This window comes from Telmatherina bonti, assembly GCF_933228915.1.
Source record: "Telmatherina bonti genome assembly, chromosome: 3".
Taxonomy (NCBI): domain Eukaryota; kingdom Metazoa; phylum Chordata; class Actinopteri; order Atheriniformes; family Telmatherinidae; genus Telmatherina; species Telmatherina bonti.
In genome coordinates this window covers 25,023,318-25,048,176 of record NC_136621.1, presented here as the reverse complement: position 1 = coordinate 25,048,176, position 24,859 = coordinate 25,023,318, and the positions used below count along the sequence as shown (strand labels likewise).

General features: G+C 40.6%; 1 protein-coding gene across 1 annotated transcript in view; it reads right to left on the bottom strand.

The window, feature by feature from the left end:
• Positions 1-20,306: 20,306 nt before the first annotated feature.
• The window catches only part of grin2ab (glutamate receptor, ionotropic, N-methyl D-aspartate 2A, b), a gene marked incomplete at its 3' end in the record, with an annotated part of 103,425 nt that continues 98,872 nt past the window's right edge, over positions 20,307-24,859 (bottom strand). The window contains exons 17-20 of the mRNA XM_079261435.1: positions 24,045-24,283; positions 22,516-22,699; positions 21,406-22,183; positions 20,307-21,309 (exon numbers count right to left, since the gene is read on the bottom strand). Coding sequence (XP_079117561.1) covers positions 20,307-21,309; positions 21,406-22,183; positions 22,516-22,699; positions 24,045-24,283 — 2,204 coding nt within the window. The remainder of the gene's footprint in view (positions 21,310-21,405; positions 22,184-22,515; positions 22,700-24,044; positions 24,284-24,859) is intronic.

Here is a 24,859-nt window from a genome sequence, read left to right as displayed (position 1 = left end):
GGAAATAGAGAGACAGAAAAGAAAGGCGTGTCTAAGCTGCTAAAGTTACAGTATTTGCAAAACAATATAAAGTACTGAAAAAATACAACAAGACATAAGTAGGATAGTGACAATATTCAAAAACAGACAAAAAAATGACTTAACTTACTATTACAGCTTCCCCCTCCCCCCTTAACCCCACCCGCTTCTGCAACTTAAGATTCTCGTCAGTGACCCCACACCAGTAATACAAATCTATACAGTATGTCAATTCCAGCACTGCTACATAAAGATGTAAGAGTATCTGGAAAATCTTTTAAACAGGGTGTCAAGTCAGGTCAGGTCAACTTTATGTATAAAGCACTTTTGAAAAACAGCAAGTGCTACACAAGTTATATAAACAATTAGACTAGCAACATGCAAAAAAGAGCAAGCTTGAGGAAAAGTAACAATAAGAAAGGCAAACAATGGCAACACAATCTGCTTTGAAAGCAAGAGAATAAAAATGGGCCTTTAGGCGGGTTTTAAAAATTTAAAATGATTGTGAGGTCTTAATGTGGAGAGGGAGGCTGTTCCACGATTTGGGAGCAACAACTAAAAAAGCCTTAGGATGGGATGCTCCATGTGTGTTGTGACCACAGGGAGCTAAATATGAAATCTATCCCTGACTGACTTCCCATCCCGTGCATACAAGATGTACTCAAATCCCTGAAAGGAGGAACCTAGCTGCCTCTCTTTGACCAAGGGAGGGCATACAATCACGACTTCCTGGAGGAATTAAGAAGTTATCGCACAGCATTTATTACACCATGGGGACTGAGTGGGTAATAATCCTCAGAATTTGGTTTTACACCCACCTCTGCTGACTGACTGGACTGAGAGATGATGTGTGCTTACCCTACTCAGATGACTATCTTGTTCACTCTCAGACCATGGAGGATCATTTAAATGATTTGAGAAAGCACTATAGGCTATGTAAAATACAAGACCAAGACTTCCTACAGTTGATAAAGAAAACTTACATGTAGAAACAGGAAATAAGAAACAAACAACAAAAAAATGCGAACAACTTGAGCAAGAGCACAGTTCAGAGGAGGAGGATGACAGAAGGGTTAAAGTGTTGCCATCCCATTACAAGGAATGAGTTGTGAACTCAGTGGAAAATAGAAACTGGGACTGAACCAGAAAATACTACAGAAGTATCCCTGAACTGGACCTTGAGGATAACAATGATGCAGAGGATAAGAGAGACTGACAATAGGCAGATGCTGAGCCGCAGAAGAATGAAAACACTCAACATGCTCATCTAGATCATCAGCCTGAAACTGTGAGCAGTGATCAGTAGGATACTGAACAGGCACCTATCAAAGTAAAAAAAAAAAAACCTGTCACAATGAGATAACCAAAATTGAGGTTTACTTACCATCAGTTAGGACAGCCTGCTGTAGCATCAGACTATGATTTTTTTGTAGCGTTATAGAGTAAATGTGACAGTAAAGCTATGAAGAGTTCAGCTCAAAATTTCCATTAAGATGGCAAAATCATTGAACATTAAGTTTGCATCTCCTTTTTGTGGTTTTTATCTGCATAAATGAGCTACTATGCTAGCAGTGAAATGCTAAAGCAAACGTGCAGGTTTCCTGCAAACATTATGGCATCATTGTGAGTGTATAGTCATGTTTTTTTAAGGAGGACTCAAGCTATGGCAGGTTCAAATGATCAAAAGAATTTTATTCACCAAAATGGCCAAAGGAATCAGGAACAGGAGCTCAGAGTTTGACAACTGGCTGGTAACTCGTTTAGTAGAGGGATCTGGTTCTTTAGAGACAGTGATGAGGGACAGATGTGCTTATCCCATCATGCATAGCTGCAGGTGGAGAGGGAACGAGAGTCCATGCAAGACTAGGGAATGCAGGAATGCCAGAGGGATAAGACAGAAGGGTTTCATGACAGTTTTGCATATGCTTTACTGGAATGACGGGGAAAAGATGGGAGTTACAGTAATATTTTATTTTGTTCATGCTTTACTGCATGGGCAATTATCTTTCAGCTGGAAACAAGTTATTTAACCCCAACTGATGCAATAAGTAGCTTCTCTTGTCTCAAACAACCATGTGGAAAGGTACATCTTGTGGAAAAAAAATGGAGCCAAAATGGAGCCCTTTTTGAGGACTTACAAATTGTTGTAATGCATCAATCAGAGAAAACACTTAAGGAAATTACAGAAATTTCTAAAAATGGATCAGGAATTGTCCTGAGATGGTGGGGAACTTTAGCAGTTAAGTATGATATGCATATCATCATCTAGAAAGGATGGTGTTTTTTTTCAGTCCTCTCCATTCCACAGGTGACAAAATATTTTTATTTTTGTGTTTAGAGCATTTAATTAAATGGCTGCAGTCCGAGTGTGAAGTGAATTTTAAGCAAAACAGTAAAAGTGCTCCTGAAAAAAACTTCCTACTCTTGTTTTTAATGATTTGTGAAATCAAATTAAAAGAAAAATAAAGAGTAGAACTCCAGGCTATGTTTAATAGTGAAAGTTATTGTATATCCACACAATGCGAAGGGGACTCAAGGGAATAAACAGCAGTGTAGCCATAAGAAAACCACTAATCAGTGAGACTAGCTGGGAAAAAAGGACACTGCAGAAACTCATTGAAACAATGCCACAGCAAATATTTGGTGTTATGAAAGCTAAATGCAAATCACTTTATATTCTGTACTGTTCACTGATTGTGCCATATTTGAGTTACTGTGTTGAGCATTGGGGAACTCATAGGAGTTCCTTACAACAATTATATATATAATAATCTTCAGGAAGAACTCAAACAATGTTCAGACATTATTCATTTAAAGAAAAAAGTAAAAAAAAAAAAAAAGTTAATTAGAAAATATTAATTATAATGAACGTCTGTAAACCAATAGGATAAATAGGTACATAAAGCAATGAATCGCAATGAAATATCAGTGTGCCTGTTTTCCTAGTGGCACCTTTTTTTTTGGCCAAGCAGTGTATCTTAACACTGAATTTTAATGTAAAATCATTTATGTAACTTAATACTTTTTGCTATCACTCATGGTTCATCTCTCTAGTTGAGAGATATTATGTAAACTGACTTTTGTAACTAGTTATGCTTATGTTTCTGGCTCATAATATACTAAACACTAGGTAAGGCACTGATTAGACTTTTGTCTTTTTGTTGATAAGAAATGCTTAAAATACAATTCACTCTAAACAGTTCCTTTATAGCATCTTACTTCACAAATGTATAAATTCTTAAAAAGCACACAGTTATAAATGTGTAATTACCCCCATACTTGTTATAGGCTCAAAGCTAAAGGCGGCCCCAAATCAAATATCACATGTTTGACTTTTGTTTTGGTGGCAACTTTTGTTGCTCTCTGGCAAAATGCATTTCAATGAACTGCCCACCAGTTTTTGTGGTAGACAGCATCTTCTGACATAACTTAAAATCTGTTGTCAAGGAAATCAGTTTTATTTTCCTCTGAAAAATAAAAATAAGATGCAGTAATTGCCAAATATTTTGTGTTGACTGGGATCAAAATGAAAATTGCCTTGATGTTACTATCAGAGGTGTATAATCCAGGTGCCATTAAGTAAAAGTCCTGCCATGTTTTGGATCTACCTCTGAATTTAGAACAGGTGTTTTCACTAACAGGCTCGTGTACCTTGCTGTGGAGCTGCGCTAATTAAATTCAGCTGGTTTAGTGCTGGTTGGAATAGCTGCCGGACAGGACTTTAACTTTATGGCACCTCAATTATACACCTCTGGATACTATAGACCTCACAGCAGTGAGTGGAGACTTACAACCTTTTGGGTGACCCAGTTTGGTATGGATCAATCAAAATCTCATAAAGAATTATTTTCTAGATGACAAGTTATGATTTGACCCACAGCTGGATTTGAAAGAATCTTGAACTGTCTGCTTTCAAGACTATGCTTCACTTTATCTTCTATGTTAATATGAATCCCACCCTTTTCTTAACCTGTCTGTCCAACATCATGATAACAGAAGGATGGTCTGCCTGCCGTGTTCTACTGATCAAATTCACTCCTTCCAAGGAGCTTTTCAATATGAAGAGTCTTAAATTGGATATTTCCTTTCATTATTTATACTATAAATAAGTTTTTTTTTCTTTGTTATTTCTGCTAGAGTGGACTGGAGAGAGAGAGAGAGATAGCAGAGGAAAAGGATGGAGAAAAATCTAAATCCCATCCTAATGAAGCATTGTAGGCAGATGCAAACAGAAACTAACTGTAAAATAAATTACTGGTTGATCAGCTCTCTATGTAATCAAGAAAATTAAACACACACTAAACCATGGAATTAACTTTCTTGATATTCATTTAAAAATAAACTGCTTTCTATGAATAGACTTTGTTTAACGGGAGTTAGTTTTGGGATTTAACCATTAAAAGAGGTTTAACGTTAGCTGTCAAATTAAAAAATCTCATGTAATGAAGGGGATGTGGCCACCCTGTTTCACAGTCTCTACTGACTGTTAGGAGCTACACAACTTTCTCTGCTGGCCTGGATGTCTCCCACTGAGTTCGATGTCAACCTAAATGGCAAATATAATTCCTCCAGGTGGTCTTATGACTCACATGTAGAGGCTCCCTCTCTCTAATCTTTTCCTGATTAAAAGGCGCTCAGCAGGACCTCTGAATTGTTCTTGGTCTTCATTTCCAGGACTGATATATGAATTATTTAAGGATCATCTTTTTTATTTCCATTCATCATTTCTGCATCCAGTACTGCACTTATAGCCCCAGCCTCTTGTGTAAATTTACCTGTGAGTAGGGCGGCAGCTGACAGCAATGGGAAAATTGTTAAGAAAAGAAATTGGTGACATTTTTTTCCTCCTTTTTTTCTTACCATATCTCAACATTGTTCAACACTGACAGTGTACCAGACTGCAGGGTAACAAGCCCTGGAGCCTTTTCATTTATCATTATATATTACACCAGTGCTTCTCAATGCACTGACAAGCCAAAATGTCTACTATGAATAGGTCTATTTAATCTGGCAGTATATAGCTGCTGAACCATGTCTTTCAGCTCTGAAATCTTTCCTCCATGACCTGAAGTCTGTCGACCTCTCTAGTGGCAGTCCGTTTGGAAGGCTAGAGAACCCATGTTTTAATGCTAAATTAAACAGAGACTTGGACCCTGTTTGCATTGGGATTAAATGAGACACCAGATAACAGCATTATTATTCTGATCTTCACTGGATTTGAGGGGGTTTGGTGAAGGTTGCAGCAGCTTTAGCTATTATTGGAGAAGCTAAAACAATGACTACCTCTTATCCTAAACGTATGGTTTCATACTGTGTTGATGTTGAAATCATGTTTTTATCATGCCGTGTAAACCCCTATACCAGGGCGGGGTCCAAAGTCGCTCCACGAGGGCTGCTGTCCTGCAGGTTTTCAATGTATCCCTGTTCCAACCCACCTGGTTTTCATTAAATGGAGCCAACAGTCAATGAAGTTCTGCTCAGTGAATGATTGTTTGAGTCAGGTGTGTTAAAAAAAAAAAAAAGGGATAGATGGAAAACCTGCAGGATTGTTGCCCTTGAGGAACACAGCTGGACAGCCTTGTCCTAAACAGTTAGATAGACATACCTAGTGAAGGAAAATTGCTGTATTTTAAATGGCAAGTCATTCAGAACCACACAACACACTGAGTATCATAAAGCTTCTTGCATTGTTGTAAAGTACGTCAGAGTACTAGAACAATACAGTACTTCATTGCGGCAACTATACTTAATGGAAAAAAACATGTACACTACAAAACTTTAGTTTGGAACCCTTTTTCTGTATTGAACATCTGTCTAAAAATGTCTAGCTTATGGGGTGAGGTTTAACATGACAATCTCACCAAGAAAAAAAAAAAAAGATTAAAGAAAGACAAAGTTCACCCAAAGAATACCTGACTAATCTAGACCTTGTCTCAGCTAAGACTGAGCGCCGCAGTCTGTGCTTCGTCAGCAGACATTACAGTCAGCGTGAAACTCCTCAAACATCTTGGACAGCTCCTACTTGGCTCCACAATCAGCACCATGGACAGAGACCCATGTTGCTTATCTTCAGGCTGAAAGAAAATAAAAAACCTCTGGCCTTTCAGCTTCTTTATCAACATCAAAGTGAAAAACTAAAACAAGGAAAAAGTAAGTGATGAGAAGCAGGAGGACTTCAAGTGTAAATCTATATCCAGCTTATGAAACCAGTGGGGAACATGTATCAGGCCCAGTGGCAAGTTTCCTTTCTTATAAAGTGGAAATCCTTTGTGCACCTTGGCTCCTGTCGAGTTGCCCAGTTTGGCCTTCGCTCCTGTTGTGAAACTAATTCAATGAAACTTTGTACAAGGATTTTTCTTGTAGTCTGGGCTCATAGGCTTTTCTTGACTGCACTGAAAAGGCGGGATCGTTAAAAGCAGCAGGGCTCACCTCGACAGCAAATATGACTCCACTTCTCAACAGCTTTGTGGTTTCAGATACATAATTCATGGCAACAATCAACATGGCTTTAGTGTTTAAAAGTTTTCTGAAGTGAGAAACATGTTTGACAGTGACATGTATCCAAACTAATCACTATCTTCTGTGTATTTCTTTTCAAACTCTGATCAGTTTTGGTTTTTATACATTTCCTGTAAACTTCAACCAGGTAGGCTGGATTTTCTCTTACAGGGGGTGCTCTTTTAATTCTTGAATACATCATGTGACTTTTAAATAATCAAAACTACAACTTCTTTGAAACATCCCAATTACAAATCAAGGAGTTTCAAATAAAAATTTGCAGGTAGCCTTTCAGGAGTTCTTGACTCCATGTAATCGATTCAGGTTTTTTTATATCAAATATATTCATTAAGAGTCGTTTTTTGGGTTTTTTTTTTTTTTTGGTCTTTACAAGCAAGTTCTATCTTAATGGAATCGTTTCTAAATTCATGAGCGAAGCTCCTTTTCCTCTCAGACTGCAGGTTTACTTGTGGTTCCTAGAGTTTAGTTTTCACCTCTCTGGACCTTCTCTTAAGGAATCGGCTCTTATTTTACGTTCAGAAAACAGACACTTCCTCTATTTTTAAAATCAGGTTTTTAAAACTTTCCTTGGTGATAAAGCTTATAGTCAGGGATGACTTTTATCATTCAATTGTTCCTCCTTTTTTTCTCAGAACGTTTCTATGGCTTAAAGTGGCTTTGCTTGTTATCCCCTCTCTCCAGTCCTCACCCCCTTTCTGACAGGCATCATATACTTCTGAGGCAGTTGGCCACACTTCCTCAGTTTGCTTCTTCTTAAGATTTATCAATCTTATTAAAAGGCTATTTTTCATTGACACTATCATCCACTACTCTCTGCATAATCACAATTGAGGATAAAATTTAGGAATGATTTGATGGAATGTTTGTTTCCTTAGCTAGGCAGTCATTTTCACAAGTTAGCTTGAATCAAAAATGGGAACATTGTTGTGAAAATGCTTAATGTAAATAAAGATAGGATTATCCAGTCCCCCAGCTGTAAAAACAGGCAAACATTTTCTAAAATAAAATAATATGCTCATGCAGTAAGTTATCAAAACTTAGTAAAATCTTAATAAAATCAAAAAATCTATAAAATTGATAAATCAATAAATAAATAATGTGTAAGTGTGAGTTCATTTGTCTTTGTCTGTCAACTTTGTCCATTTTTGTAAAAATAGGTTAAAACCAGCCAACGAGATGGTGGATTTTGAAGAACAATTTACTTTTGCCTCTTTTTTGTTCAAGTTTTTTTTTTCTTCCTTTTTTCAGTCATTAACTAAGCAGTAGACGGACTTCAGAGTGGACGAGTATGTGGGAAAATTGAAATTGATCTGGGGAACTTTTCAGTTCAGTGAAGGCAAAGACCTTGATGATGACCTATGTAAACAAGGTAGAGAAGAAAGAAAGGCCTTATAAAAACACATGGACTGTATGAAGTGGACTGTTTTGTGTATCCACTTTATGAGATACTGGTTTATGAGATATCTGATGTGAGAGAGTGACGTGTCCGTTCCTCAGCGTTCCATTGGCATAAATTGACCAAAAAGGACTAAATTTGGACATATTCACTAACTTCTGCTGTACAGGTCAGCTTACTGTCTAGGGGCTTTAGGACATCTAGACTTCATACATGGAGAGTGTGATATGGCTCTATATGTAAGTCCTACATTTGGTCAAGATGCAAACTTAGGAATGTCTTTGTCCATGCTCTATATAAGGGGTCTGATAGAGATGATCTGTGGGATTTTCCACAATTGGCTTAGGAGTCCTCACATATTCTGCAGATTTGTTTTTGATGCTTGACTTTTGGTAATAAACCTTTTTATTATTCATCAAGTCGGTGTCTGGAGACCTTTTTGCTTCCATGCTACTTCCTTCACTCCAGCTGCTTCAAGTACACCTCAATAGTTTATCCAGTGGATTTAAAGCATCCTGCTCAGGCAAATAGATGGCGAGGGAGCTAAGGCTGAAAGGTTGTTTCCCATACATAATAATATATCATCAGTTTTAATAACTGTGTATATGTTTTGACAAAATATGACCATTAAAAAGACTGGAGCACCAGGAGAAAACCCACACAAGCACAAACACAGAGAGGCCATAGAAACTATGCAGAGAAAGCCCCCATGCTGCTGACCTGCAGGTCTGAACTGTGAAATGTCTTGCTGGTTCTTAATACAAAAATAAAAGACACATCGAGCATTCATCACTATGATTTACTTGATCTACAGCACATGTAGAATAACTTACTTTAGAATCCAGCAGACTTAAAATACAATCTTGAGCAAATATAAGCATCCATCTCATGTATGTAATCTCTGCTTCCAAGAAACACACGTGGTGACAACTGGATGACAAACTCAAAGCTTGAAAACATTAGCTCAAAAATGAGTGGGTGAAGTCACAGTGACTATATACATCTTTTATATGCAAGTCATATAAACATTCAAGTGAAACAGATGTTTGCTTTCCACTGCAATGTCAAGTAAGCTGCTACACTTCTGCTGAAATGGGCTGCCTTAGATTAGGATCAAACACTATATCTAGAGTAAAGCACTTTACCAACACAGCCAAACATCATGCAAGTGCAACAACACAGAAAATAACAGCAGCCAACACAGGGGTGGGCAACTCTGATCCATGTTGACCACAGTCCTGCAAGTGTTGGGAGTTTCCCTGCTGCAACACACTTGACTCAAATCAATGGCTAATTGGCAGATTAGTGCAGAGTTTGATGTCCAGCTCTGCATAAATCTGTCAATAAGGTGTGACGTGTGTGAGCTGTGTTGCAGCAGGGTAGCTTCCAACACTTGCAGGACTCCAGCCCTTGAAGAAAGGAGTTGCCCACCTCTAAGCTATCCATCGATCTATTTTCTTGACTGCTTGCTCCAATCAAGGGCCACAACCTCTGATCTAACATCACATTATTCAAACCATGAAAAGGAAAGCTGAAGTGTCAAGGTGATGATGGAGGTGAGGTGTGGACCCAAATGCAGAGACAGAATGGCAGGAGGCCGATGAGTTGTGAAACAGGTTTTAATAAACTAAACAGAAAACTGTATGGCTAAACTCAGGCAGGGACACAAACAAACACAAGCACATGAAATATATAAATAATGAACGGGAAAGCAATACAAGAAACAAGACACAAGGGAGCTAAACAATGAAAAACTACAAAATAAAACAGGAAACTACAACTAAAGATACAACACAAAACATATCATGACATCAAGTGTCTTGATTGCTTTTACTTACTTACTCTTGTGAAGAGACAGGAGTCAACAAAGAACTGAATTTTACAGTCTGGAGAAGGCTGAGAGCAGATAGGATGCATAATAGATGTTTAAATTAGCCATTGATAGGCGGTGTGTCTTTAAAGTCCAGTGAACTGCAAAGGTCAAGGTGGAAGAGGTTAAGAACAGCAGTTTATTATTTCATTTAGAAATAATCATTAGCAGATTTCTTGATAACAAAGTAGGTTTGCTCCCCTGCTTCAAGCTGTTCTTTAGCTGATTGGTTCTTAAATATACAGTGATCTTCTCATTAAGATTAAGCACTTCCAAAATGAATAAACAATTCACTTAACAGTATGACACATGCTCCTTTAATTTCTGTTGCATTAACATGCACGTTCACAACAAATATAGATCTGAGCCACAATTTGTGTTGTTGCTAGTTTTTTTTTTTTTTTAACTTGGAGATTGTGTTTACAGTGCAGCTAGAGCTTTCTGTGCTGCTAGTTTATTAGCTGTCTATTTCTAATAGTCTGATTTATTGCCACATAAACTGAAATAAATAAGGCTTTATGCTGTCATTCACCACTAAACCAGCTAAGCTAAATTGAAAATGTCAAATGTTTACCTTCTTTGAGCTGCAAATTATTCTGATGTCTTAGATCATTTCAGTGGAAACAGACAACAAAAGCAAATGTAATTTTTAATGCTTCTTGATCTTTCCGGTCAGTGAAACCGCTGGTAAATTTACAGTTCAGGCAGAGTTCTGACAAATTTATGTTTCAGTGAAGTAATATGCACAGCAGTAAACTTTTAACGTTAATAATACTTCTTACAGTGAGTGAATGACTTATTTACTACCTCTTTATGGTGATAAACTCGAAGTTTGTAAATAATACAGCAATGACACAGAACACAGTGAAGCCTCTGTACTGTTTAAACGTGTAATCACTCATTTTAGTCTCACACGTGCAGGAGCTGGCCTAGTTTGTCTATCATGGGACATTATGGTTGGGGGGGAGGTGAGTGATGCTGAGGGGGATGATGCCCAGCGGCAGCACTTTCCCCCCAGGGAGGGTTGAGTGCTTCTCTTTCTCTCTTGCCTGGAGCTTCATCATTTATGGAAGAGACAAAATAAAAACAAACAACAAAACGACGTGAAGTCGGAGAGCTGCAACTCTCACATATACTCGTTCTCACTCAGAGGCCAATAGAGTTGCACACAGAGCAGAGTTTGTCCAACTCCTTGTTTCTGCCTCCTAGCATCCCTCAGCTAGCAGCAGTCAAGTGGAAAGCATCTATTACAATAACAACACCGCACCACCCTGGATGGGACATTAACGGTATTATAAGTCAGGTAATTAAAACTAAACTTAGTCTAAAAGCTTCAAGTTTATTTCTTGTACCAGAAAGTGCCCCGGCTGATGCACAGCTGTTGGCATATGCTCAGTTTGGTAGCGATAAATCTGTGTTTGCATGTGAGAACGGGTGGTATTAGTTGTCATCAATCACATATGACATCTTTCCACTCAGTGCTTATTTGAGATATATAGCTGGCTACCAGAGAAGCCATGTTGCTTTTGTTGCCCAAAGGGAGCTGACTGACAGAGACTGCGGTGTCAATCAAGCATCATCTGTCAGCATTTACTAAAGCCAGCAGAAAGCCCACCGTCAGAGTTGTGAAAAGAGGCATTTATTCTGGACTTTAGAGAAGTACAATGATTTTGTGTTGCACTTATGTAAGTTTGGAAAACAAATTAATAATGCATGTTCCATACTGAAGCAGGATGAGAAAGGATGAGAAATTGTGTTCTGCCAGTGGAAAGTACAAAGTAAATTAACTTCATTCAAATTCACATTGATATTTACAACAACACTTCTGACTAAACAGACTTGTCCCAACAGTGATGTGGTGAGGCTTGTTTGATGTGTTCTCACTCGTATAGCGGTACTTTAAAAACCACCAAATGTCATTGTGTGTCTGTTTATAAACTGGAAGTTTAATAGAATTGTATTTAAAAAAAAGTAATGGAAAGTCAATCATTACAAGAATAGACACCAAGGTGATATTAAGCCCTATCAAATGGATACTAAAATGCCATAATGATAAATGATAAATTAAGACATGCATAAAGCTTCATGCATAGAAAGTAAAACAGAAGGAGCAAAGCAAATTTGTATTACATTAAGAAAAAAATTATCATAGGAAATATGAAATGTCATGAAGACATATGTACCTATGCAACACATCTGGAAAATGCACAGAAACAAACAACCATAAATCAAATTTGTCTGGTTTGTGTCTCTCCCCAAGCTTAGTCGTGGTGTTCTGGTCCTAATCAGGACTCAACAAGAGCCTTTTTTAAACATCTGTGCCCAGAAGCTGCTGGTACGTCATTCATTGATAATAGAGGCCACTGTGAAATTTTAAAACATTCTCACAATGCTTGTACATCACTGAAAAATCCCAGAGTCACTTGTAAGAATTGTCAGGTATGAATGTCTTAAGCAGAAATTCATCGACATGAAATGGTGGGTGAGTGGTTGGGGGGCAAGAGAGGCAGGATACATCCCAGACAGGTTGCCAGTCTACTGCAGGGCCAACCCAGAGAGACAAACCGCCATTCACTCACCCATACAGTAGATTTATTGTGACCAACTAACCTTACATTCCTGTCTTTGTGGCTGGGAGGAAGCCACCATGCAGCTCTCCATCCATCCATTTCACTCAACCGCTTAGTCCAATTAAGGTAGGGGTCACCAACTCTGGTCCCCATGAGCTACCATCCTGCAGGTTTTAGTGTTTCTCTGGTACAACTGCTTGATTCAAATGAGAAGATTCCCCAACAACTTGCTGTCATCCTCTGCACCTGCATGTTAATGAGCCACTGATTTGGGTCAGGTGTGCTGTAGCAGGGAAACACTAAAACCTGCAGGATGATAGCCCTCGAGGACCAGAGTTAGTGGCCCCTGAATCAAGGGTTGTGGGGAAGTTGGAACCCATCCCAGCAATCATTGGGTGCGAGACAGGATACACCCTGAATAGCTGCAGCTCTCATTCAATTCAATTCAATGAACATTATTTGTCCCAGAGGGTCATGATCTGAGTTTGTTGTCCTGTCTAGTTTCCTGTTTTATTTGGTAATTTTCCTCCTGTTTGTCTTGCCTTTTACTTCTTGTTTATCAGGACACCTAGTTTAATTTTCTTATATGCTTCACCTGCTCTTCAATAGTTTGCCTTTGTTTAAATACTTCTTGGTTTCAGTCATCTGTTGCCAGCTTGTTCGCATGTTATGGTGCAAAAATAAACAATGAATGCTGATTGCATTGTGAATAACTTGTACATGTACAAAATAATTGTTAAAGGATATTAGTGGAAGTTGTATGTAATAGTGAAAACAAGATATGTTCAAATAGTAGTAGCAGAGAAAAAAAAGTGAGCAAGTATCGTTTTAGTCTTGATTTTTTTATCTATTTATTTTATTGGCATTTTCTTGTTCATTACCATTTGCTACTAGATGCAAAACAATTGCCCCTTTGGCGATAAAAAAGCTAACCTTGAACCTTGAAATTATGGAATAGTGTTTTCTGGCTTTGTGAGGCAGTGGGGGGACTAAGAATGCTAGGAGCTGAGGAATAGGATAGCCCTTGGAGCAAAGGTTCTCCTTGGAGTCCTGCATTTGGTGCAGTGCAGCCAGCATCCAGAGTGAAGCCACTGTAAAGGAGGGAACAGGGCAAGGGAGGGGTCCTGTAGGACCCTGCTGGTTGCTCTAAGAGTCTGCTGCTCACAGAGGGTGGAGAACGATCTGCATGGCGAGCCAGTGATCTTGAAACAGACATGGACTGTGTTCTAGATACTGATGACGTGGAACCAGCAGACGAAAGAAAAACTGAGCAAAGTCTCAAGGAAGGTGTGGTAAAAAGTCTGGAGGATGGTCCTACTTACTTCAAAAGAGCTAAATTTCTTCGTATGTACTCCTGCTGCTGGCAATTCTTGATGAACTCCTCAGTATTTCTGGAAAAACTCAGCAACCATTCAAGGTGTAGGCCTCATATAACTGGTGCCAGTGACAAATGCAGCTAGACATTATTTGTTGTAAAATGTCACCATCTCCATGGTCTGATCGATGTTCAGCTGCAGACATAAGCTGTCACACAAGTGGTTCTCCCTTGAGTCTTTGTTTGGAGGGGGACTCAACGTTTGGATAAGAGCAGGGCATTTATGTAGTGATATTAGACAAACATCACTTTTTGAGGAAAGTTGGTGAATAATGGGAATTTTTTTCAACCCAATTGCCCAGTTGTGCTCAGCTTACTGGGCCATAATGACCTTGTGATCAAATATTTGACTAATAGAAGCAAAGCTGACATGATCTCATCAAAAACTAATACTCTTCAGCATGCCTCTAGAACAAATGTCAACCCTTTGCTTGATAATGTCGGCATGCACACACTCATGTTGTTCTAGAAGGTTAGATAAATAATCTGAGAGGTCACAAAGCACATCTATGTTAGTCTCATGTTTTAAATGTGTGGACTTGCATCTTTTCTGTTTTGAACTAAATGATCTTCGATCAGATTGTGTGGGACAAGAAACTGTTTTGTGTGAATCTAGGTAAAATGTGTATTAAAAAGTAACAATTAGTTCACTGTTGCATGTGTAAGTGGTGTAACTGCAAACATAAATTAAAAACCCTCTGATTTATAGGCCATACACATTTCAGATGCATTGCATTTTAAGCTGGGCTGTTAATCAAGCATCATTTGTCAGCATTCACTAGAGCCTGCTAAAAAAACTACCATTTCAGCTGTGAAAAGAGCTGCTTCAACACTCTCGATAAGTGTTCTTGACAATATATTAGTCCTAAAGGCTAAATATAAATCAGAACTGCCCATCTCTTCAAACCTCTCTCCTATGCTGGATAGAGGACTTTGACAATAAATTGCCGTCAATTCCCATCGAATCAATATGATCATGGACCACCACGCACAAAAATAAATTGACACAATGAGAAAAAATGTAACATTTTTTTTCTTTTAATCCTCATGCTCACGATATCAAGGGAAAATGGGAAAGCATTTTCACGCTAAGGCGCACTTGCTCTCACACAAAGTGAGCGCTGACCGCTGGAGGCTGAGAATAGATGTTCCAACTTGGATCCAGTTGATGTAACTATTATTTCTCCTCTCTTTTGGCTCTTTTCTGCCCTGGTTCATGTTACACCTATCTCATCTTCTTTCCCTCCTCTGCTGCTGCTCTCTCATTTCTCTCTATTCATCTCTTCTCTCTTCTTCCACCCCTTTCCTCTCCTCTGACTAGGCTCAACTCACTCCAGTATTTTTAGTATTGGTGAGTAGGCGTTGCCAGGTCCTTATGAATTTTCATGGGTTTGTTTAGTGTGTAGGCTGACACGCTGCTCTCTATCTTTCTCCCTCTTCTTTTTTTTTTTCTATCTCTAACACACGCAATCACAGCAGTTTAAGAATACAAGAGTACATGGAAACGCGCACAAAAAAAAAACAACACGTGTTAAGTGTGTAGGCAGGCTGCTGGTTAATGAGGATGCTTGGAGACTTGGGAAGAGCCTACAGCAGGCCTGTCAAGAGTCAGTGCTATCACCCTCTTCGTCCTCCATCATCCACTTCTCTGACTTACTCGGCTTGTTTTCCTTCTGACTCCTCTCCAGCCGCAGGGTTGCTCAGATGGAGACGTTCTTAATCCAGGAAATTAATTATCTTCATTTATCTGCTTCATCTCACACCCCTAGAGTATGGCTATATGTGGTAGAATGCCCGATCTGATGTGCAAGAGTTTGTGTGTGTGTGTAGCCCTTGGGATTGCGTTTGCGTATTTGAGGGAACATGCACATGTATCAATGGGTATGTTATGTGTTGTATGTTAATAGGGGGGGTGAACATGTCAAATACTCCTTTTGTGTAACAGTAATTGCATTACACCCTGACATGTGGGGCAGCTCAATTCTATTAATTAAATAAGAGGTAGAAGCTTGTGTCTGAGTGTGTGTTGTTACTCTGTCCATTAGATTTGAGCAGATGGATCACGTCAGGAAGAATTAGGCCGCTGTAGTCCTCACACCCACTCTGAGGAAACAACACACACATTTATGCACATAATCGCACTCATGTATGGGCCTATGAAAGCTGGTTTTTATTTAAAAGCAGGTTGAAGACCCACCTGTTCTCAGCTGCAATTAATAGACTTTATTTGAAAGTCCAAATCTGTGTTGTTTAATTTTAGTTTAATGTTTTTTATCTGATCATGTTTAAAAAACAGATTTTATCTCTGGTTTTCCCTCACTATTTCTCTTATTTTTAATTTAAAATTTATGCTTATTATTTTGAATGTTTTAATGCCACTGTTAAGCGCTTTGAATCACTCTGTTGTGCTGTACAAATAAACTTGCCTATGTTTTTGGATATTTTCCACACAGGCCATTTTATATAATTATAAGAGAAAAATAAGAGCGCAGCAGAACTCTTTGTGTCTTTGTTGTCCTCTCTCCTCTATCGCTCCTGGCTGCAGCTGGTCTATGGCTTGTGACAGATCCTCCAGCCTCAGTGTGTGCTGATTTGCAGCATACGTAAGTGTGAATGTGTGTGTCTATGAGCTCCTCTCTGCTTGTTTCTCCTGTCCCACTTCAGCCCAGATTAGAGCATCCGTCTCCTGAGGGAGACAAAAATATATAAATAAAGCTTTTTTACCAGGACACTGATCTAAACACACACGTATATATACACGTATTGCACATGCACGCTCAGGGAGCATTATGAGAGGCTATGAAGAGTGGTGCAAAGAGAGCCCTCTGCAGCAGAATCCCAAAAAGCTCTTTTCTCTGAGTTATTTGAAAATTGCATAAATGGAAGAGCCATCGGTTGCACACAGACAGACATTTTATAAGAAGGAGGCACAAGTATCCTCAAAGATCATCAATAAAAACGTTTTTAGGTTGCCAAATGTGTTCATGCTTCTCTAGCAGATGGATGGATGGATAGATGGATAGATAGATAGATAGATAGATAGATAGATAGATAGATAGATAGATAGATAGATAGATAATAAACAGTCACACAAGTAGAAAAATGTAACCTTTACTTATTTACAGATTGTACAGAAGTACTGAGTGACAAGTTAGTATTTACATTACAACTAGTAGCTTAGAAACCCCTGAACTTATACACAAGTGAGATAAACAGCAGGGAGACCCACAGGACTACATACCAACACCCTCCTTCTACCCAGTACTGTGTGTGTCTGTTTGAACAGGTGGACCAAGGTGAGGTCTCTGCTGGGCCTGATGGCTGGTGTTGTGCGGGACCAGCTAAGTGCCCTACTGCTAATATCACAGGGTCAGGAGCTTCTAACTGTGGGATGATGACCAGAAATGATTGTGCTGGTACAGTAAAGACAGAAGGAGTCCATGTTGGTCATGTAGCCCAGAGGGTTCAACTCATTGAGAACTTAGGTGTTGCAGCAAAATAGGTTCCACCAGAAACACGACCATATCATGCAATTTAAAAAACAAAAAAAAAAAAACCCAAAAAAACCCAATAAGTTGGTGTAAAAACATCTGCGATGGTCGACGTACAAAATCCATTCTTCATGCTCTCTGAACCACAACAGTACAGACGAGTGTGCGCGTTTGTGTGCAAGTGCGACTGCATTTCTGTTCTATGAGTAAGAGCCAGGTTAAATGTTACGTGTAGGACGAAAGAAAGAGAGTACTGAAAAGCACACACGCACGCTCACACACCACAAGCAGCCTCTAAATACACATATTCTCTGTTTTATATAAATGCTTGCACAGTGTAAAACACGCACTCACACACACACAAACACTCATAGATGAAACAACGCAGACTAGTAGTGGAGGAGAACATGGTGGGTGGGATGGGGTTTTTGTTTTAACCATTGTTATTCATTGAGTGTGGTTCAGATGAGAGTCCCAGTTATGTGTAGTTACTTAACTGGTTAGCTGACCCACATAGTTAACTAGTCTGTTAACCCAGTAGTGGCGACTGTACAGTAAGGTCCCAACCAACAACACACCAGAGGGGGGAAAATAAAATCACAGAAAAATCTAAAACATGCCTGTCTTTTTTTTTTTCCCTAGAAGCAGAAGAAAAAGCCACATTGTAATTGAAATTAGTTCAATACTTAATACCATTTAAATCAAACAATTTAAATCAATTTCTAACATTTAAAACAAAGATTTCTCTGTACAGAAATATAATATTGCAACCTGATATTGTGCATATAACTCACACAACAAACCTGTAAGGATTACCAGAAGGGGGGCAGCACTCACCATTTAAAGATGTTTTTTTTCCCACATCATCTTTGCAACCAGTGTATGAATATGAGTGTGTTTGCGCTTGTGTGTGTGTATGTAAGAGAAAGAGAGAGAAGAGAATAGAGACAGACACTCAGCTAATGGGATATCAAGTCATGTTTCCATCAAAATCCTTGTGCTCAAAAATCAATGCCCTTACTCAGTAGATTATGGATTTCTAAAACACTCATACACACACTGCCAGCTTGTTGAGTGTGTGCACGTGTGTGTGTGCTGCCTCGATAACAAGTCACTTTGAAAATTCTGTGTTGCCACGTGCCTCTCTCGACTAAAATGTAGCTCCATGTTCTCTCCAAGAGAGAGGATGAGCTACTCTGACGCTCGTCCAGGAGTTTTAATCTGATGAGTAAATCTGCAACAGCCATGCACTCAGTCTAAAAATTCACAATGGAGACATTAAAACTGGCCTTGAGTCCTTTTGTTTTACAATAAAGTTAGTAGAAAATGACACCATATCCTACAAGAGCCAGTGCTGAATCAAATGAGTTTTCACATCTACTGACATTAAGTGATTTCTAGCAACATGTTGAATTTTTAAACACCACTACTGAATTTTATTCTTTTCATACTTTATCTACTCTAAAGAGGAAAGCAGGGGAAAAAAAAGAAACAGAGAATTAAACCATCCGATGAAGGGAAGGAGGAAAAGCTAAAAGAAAAGAGAAAGCTGAAGAGTTGGTGTTGTGTATATTGCATGTATGATGCTGTACCCATCATCTAACACTGTAGAACTTCTGACCTCACAATGGAAACTGACAGAGCTGTTCCCTTCTTGGTTCCCTAAAACCCAATGTCAAAGAGAAATAAGAGTAAAAGAAAACATCTATCCAGCTAATGATTGAGAATATTAATATTTTTTTTTTCATATAAAAGTGTTTTTGGTCAAACGTCTGTGTAGGTGGCAGGGTATAAAATCGACAAAGTGCACAAAGAGAAGCTATCTCATAGCCTTGACATAAGCACCCACCCTATTCTACTATCCTAGACTACTGCTTATGTGCATACGTGTGTGTTTCATATGTGTATGTAATGTGGTTGTGTGCGAGTGTGAGTGCATATATGACCCTGTATAGGAGTTTAACTGTAACACAGGGCAGTAGGAAGCATGCAGTAAGACCTGAAGGCTAGCTATGAGAGGAAGCAAGGATGCTGTATCGTATGTCTCTAGATCTAGAAACACTAGAACACACACTCTCATCCTGAGAGGCTTTAAACTGGTGGCCACTTGGTCCACTTTGTGGAATGTTCAATTATCTGACATCAACAATAACAAACAGTCTGTAGGCTTTTTTTTCCCCCTTTTTTTTTTTTTTTACTTTCCCTTAAAAACAGACACAGCATGTGTGTGTGTGCATGTGTGTGTTCAAGTGTTTGTATATCTGCAGGCAGGAGCTGATACGTTCCTCAGACCTGTTTTCTGACCAGTAGCCTGCCTCCCTAGTCTTTTACATAGATAATTTCCATTCAAGTCAAGGATTACTTTAGTGTAGTTTACTACTCTTTAAGCCATGCTGGCAGTGCAGTTTGGAGGCTCAGACAACAAACGGGTTGACTGTAGAAATCATAGTGCAACAGGAGGACTCCTGGAGAGGGCAAATATAGGGGGGGTGGGGGGATGTTCAGGTGAAATTTGTGTATGTGTGTTTGCGTGTAATCTCAGAAAAAAAGGGGATTCTCTGTGACCCCTTTAATCTCCAAGAGGCTGGTGAGGGGCGGGACAGGTTGGCTCTTTTTCCAAACACTCTGTCATGTCCTCCGTCAGACCCCACTGTTGGTGTTAGACTCCGTGTACAGTGTCCCTCTTATTCCACCAGGACTTCCATCTGCCTTGTAAGACGTATTGTCAGTTTGTGCCTCGTTGCCCACAGCTTGAGGCTAGTACACACACTGACACTCACACACAGTACCACTACTCATTTTGAACTGTGCTTCCAGGTGTCCCTGTGGCCCCATCCCTGCCCTATAGCAATTGTAATAAAGACACAATGATTTATTTACTCTGTATCACTGGTAACCTTTTAGTCCAGAGCATACTCTTCCGTCTTTCACCCGTGTGTGTGTTTTGCATGTGTTCCTGTATCTGTGCTTAGAATCAGAGCTGCCTGGTCCGATCACACACACCTCCCTCTTGCATGCTTGTGTGTTAGTGTGTTTCAGTGATAGTTAAGTGTGTTATTTGCGACTCTCAGACATCAGATTCGATGCTGGGCATACGGCGGTACAGCCGGGGCCGGTTGCCGCCTGCGCTCGAGGCTCGCGGCGCTGTCACATAGCTCATTGGTTGAGAGGCAGCAGGTGGGACCATGTAGGCCACCATAGGAGGCTCCTGCTGAGGGTAGAACACCTGTTGGTCGACATGGCTGCCATGCTGGTTGATGTGATGGCTGCCATGGTTACTGAGGGTAAGTGTCAGCGGCATTCGCTGCTTATAGAGCTCGTGGGTGGAACTTCTCTGTGGCATGCGTGTGGCAGCCTGGGAGGCGGGATCTTGTTGTGCTGTGCCAGGGGCTGACTGCAGGAATGGGTTGTGTGAGGGACGATCAGGCAACAGACTCTTTGAGCGCCTTGGCAGAGGCATTGGGGCATCCAGACTGTGGTGGTGGGAGGGGGATGGAGAAGGGGGGCTGCGGCTGCTGAATGGACGATCGGAGCGCATTGTGAGAACATTGGCATAGGCCCCCTCATCCAAGGACAGCTCCCTCTCCCGGTCTCTGTCTGGCAGGCTCAGGCCCCGCAGGTGAGAGTGAGACTGTGTTTGCCGTTCAGGAATACCGTCCGGAAGCATGTTCTCGTAGGAGGGCTGACGACTCAGCTGGAGGTGCTGGGCAGATGAGGAAGTGGGAAGAGGAGACGGAGAGGAGGGCGTGGGCTCGAAGTGACTGACAAGCCCGTCCCCTTCACCCACGAGGCCCAGCTCGCTCTGGGGAAGATAGTGTGTAAACATGTCCCCACTGTGTGGGTGAGTATGTGTGTGGGAGTAGTGTGAGTGCAAATGGTCTTCACTGATGTCGTACAGGTTTCCTAAGTGGGCGCAGGCGTCACAGCGAGCTTGTGGCGAGCGAACAGTGTAGAGTCCGGAGTAACCGCTAAGCTTGGTCAGACAAGTGCGACAGTGGCCAGGCCTGGCACTTTGTGTCCCCGGTCCTGTACCTGAAGCATCGAATGAACCCCCGGACTTGTCTTTCACACTGTTCAGAGAGAGAGGATGACACTAATTATGCACAAAGACACAACCAAGGCCCCTGAAAGGCATGTTTCTGGGTACATAATACTTGATACTCTACCTGCTGTGTGTGTAGGTACTGTATTTCTTGTCCTTCAGGGAGTGTAGGTCAGCCTCAGCACTGTGACTGTGGTGTAGGAGGCTGGCATTCAGCTGCAAGATGGGTGCATCTGATTGGTGAGAGTGTGTATGTGAGTATGTATTGTCAGGTGGAAATTGATCAGGAGGGTAATTGTGGTCATCACCTCCCCCTTGGCTGTCTCTCTGGTACAAAGGAGCAGATTGGAGGCTGGCCTGGTCAGAGTCAATGGAGTAGATCTTGGATCCTCCACCACCCCCACCTCCGCCACCTCCACCTCTTTTTCTTAGCTGATTGATTGGCTTAAATCCGCCCCTCGCTGCCATGGAGTCAGAATCTTTGTGTGATGGCGGCCGACTGGAACCCTCCGATATATCAGAGTGTTGCGGCTCTTCAGGCAGATATCGCTGGCTTTTCATTGCCGGAGGCCCATTCCCCGATGCTGGGGCAGGGCTAGGACCTGGTGACACGACAGTTGGCTGGGTCTTCAGTGTCTCCACGCTTTTCTTCCACAGGGCTCGCGGCTTTGATGCAGCACACGCAGGCCCTGGGAGGCGGGCCTTGCCGTTGTCATTGGTGATTGACAACTGGGGTTTGTTGGGGCTGGTCTGGTGAGCTGGGGGTTTTTGTTGCCCTGGAAATGGTGCAGCATTGTTAAGGAGGTTTTTGTGTCGCCCGGACAATGACAGGAAACTCTGTGCACCTGCAGCGTTGCTATAGAGACTAGGACCCTTCTGAGGCAGACTATGGAGTGAGTTACCTAGGAGACAAGAGGAGATGCTCATCAGACAACAGATATAATAGATGGATGTTTGGATGGATGCTTAATCTGTTAGCTGATACATTATCCATTGCCTTGGAGTACAGTGTGTACTGTCTAATGCTTTTCTAATTACAAGCTGTGCTTGTACATGGCAGTCAGTCTGATTACAGACTGGTAACCACTACAAGGAGACCAGCATCACCTGAATAGATGCAAAGAAAATACAAGTCTCAGCATATGTGAACAATATAGTCTCATGAAATCATTTTTATGTAAATTTTACATAAATACAAAGTGTATCGTGTACTATCTGTAAAACAATACAATACCTTTCCCCGACATCATGTCGAGGATGCTAGGCTGCAAGAGGACAGTATTGCGTTTGGGAGAAGACAGAGCAATGGACTTGGCAGACTTGAGGAGGTGCAGCATGTTTGCTTGAGGACTAAAGTCCAATTCAGGTGCCTTCTTCTTCATATCTATGTGAACCCCATGGATACAGCTCCATATACCCTAAGAGGATAAGAGGAGAGGAAATTAAGGAAATAAAAAAAAAAAAGGAAATTATACGAGGGAAAGCAACGGCACAAAAAAAGAGTGATAATAGAGGAGTACATGTAATTCACAACCCAGTGACTTCATCCAAAAAGTTCAGACATGCACAAGACTAATTTCCTTGCAAGATAAATTTGGAGAGACCTCTGTGTGCTTTCTCAAGTGCATTTACTGCCAACTTTAACCTCATTTTGTTTTGTAATGTGGCTAAAAGAGATAATCAGCACTTCTTTAGATGAACTGCCTTCAGAAGTGTCTTCAAAATTAAATTTAGGTGATGATGTCACTGAAGGGGGCCTTTGATTGCAAGAAGATGTTCTTCTTACAGCCACTTAACCTCCAGCATCGTTACTCTAACTGCATGGGCTCACACAACACACACACACACTCACACACACACACACACACACACACACACACATCACACTTTCTTTTTGTAAATCCCTTGATGTGTGAAATGCTGCTAGTCTGGAATAAAAGCCCTTCACAACATGACATGTGAATAAAAAAGTTTTAAAGAATGTCTGTCTGGGTGTGTCCATTTATGTTTTGAATATATATTTAGTTTTATATGTGTATTTAAGTGCCCATCTGTGTATAACCATTTTCCTTTGTGAAGCCTACTTGTTGGAGTGTGTGTGTGAGCAGAGAGAAACAGAGCCTTGTGTGTATTTTTGTGAGTGTCTGTCCATGTTCTCATCCTCTTATCAGTTTGATTCCTCTATCCTGCAGTCCACACGCACAGCAGCAAGTTCATTTCTGCCTCGGTTGGACCCTATAATCACACCATCTCCCTCTTTAGGCTTTTTATCACACACACACACACACACACACACACACACACACACACACACACACACCAATTCCTCTGTATCTTAACGATGACAGTTGTGTCTGTTTCAGACATATGAATTAACAATGTCCACACAAATAAATATATTAATGATTTCAGTAGCAATCACACAAGTTTTTGGGCCCCTTTCATATGATTCCACAACAACAAAAAAGTCCATTCTGCATCTTTATTTTCAGGAAAATAATATCTATTTCACCTTCTCTAACAGTATTGTGATGACAATATTATGATGACCGGTTTTGGTCGACACTAATATTGTAGCTAAAAATCAGGCAGAATGGCATCCCTACTGTGAATCAGTGCTTTAAAGAGGTTGCTCCATACTGCGTTTGATCAGTGAATGGAGAAAAACCCTACCTGCTGGATGCTGTGAAAAAAATACAAGCTAAGCTCCTGAGAAACGTTCCAGAGTTCAAAATGGGCTATTAAATATGCTCATATTCTTACCCTGCTGATTGTGAAGAGCAGTCCTGGCCTTCCAGAGCAGACACCAGTGAAGCAGTACCTCAGTCTCCAGTAGAAAAGGTGCTCAGAAATGAAGGTGAGGATGGAGAGACCCATGGCTGTTGCCAACATGTAAAAGACTCCTGCCATGTTGTCAATATCCAGCTGGCTGGACATCACCTCGTTCTTCTCATTGTGGCAGATCCCAGTAAGCCACTGTGCCTCCAGCTCCTCCATCTCACCTGTTGAAAAGGCAGACTGGATTTAAGAGCTGGAAAAAAAATGTGTGAGGATTGAGGAAAAGAAACCTAAGGATGGAAGGATAAAAAGAATGAAGGGACACTGGTAGGAAAAACGAGGTACTGGAAAAGAGGCTATATTATTTCGAGGGGAGAAGGAAGGTGGGGTGGTAAATAGCTTGTAATGGAAAGGAAACAGGAGGTTGTGTGAAAAAAGCGGTTGTACGAGTAGCAGGGATCAATTGATGGTGATAGAGTGATAAGGAAAGATGGGAGCCATTATTATCAGTGTGTTTGGGCATGTTGGTGTCTGCCCTGAATAAAAAAGCTGGGTGTGAAGCAAAGCACTTAAGTGGTTTCAGCAGTTTGATTTCTGCCTGGTTCATTCTCTTTCTTCCATTCACACCCTCTCACAGCTTATTATTCAGAACAATCTGGAGGAGTAAACATAACAGGACATAGTGGGCACACACACACACACACAGAGTAACCCACACAGAGTAATGATGATGAAATGGTGTGTTAAGACTAGCTAAACTGATATCTTTCAAACAGGGGGTAGGGATGAGGGGAAATGAG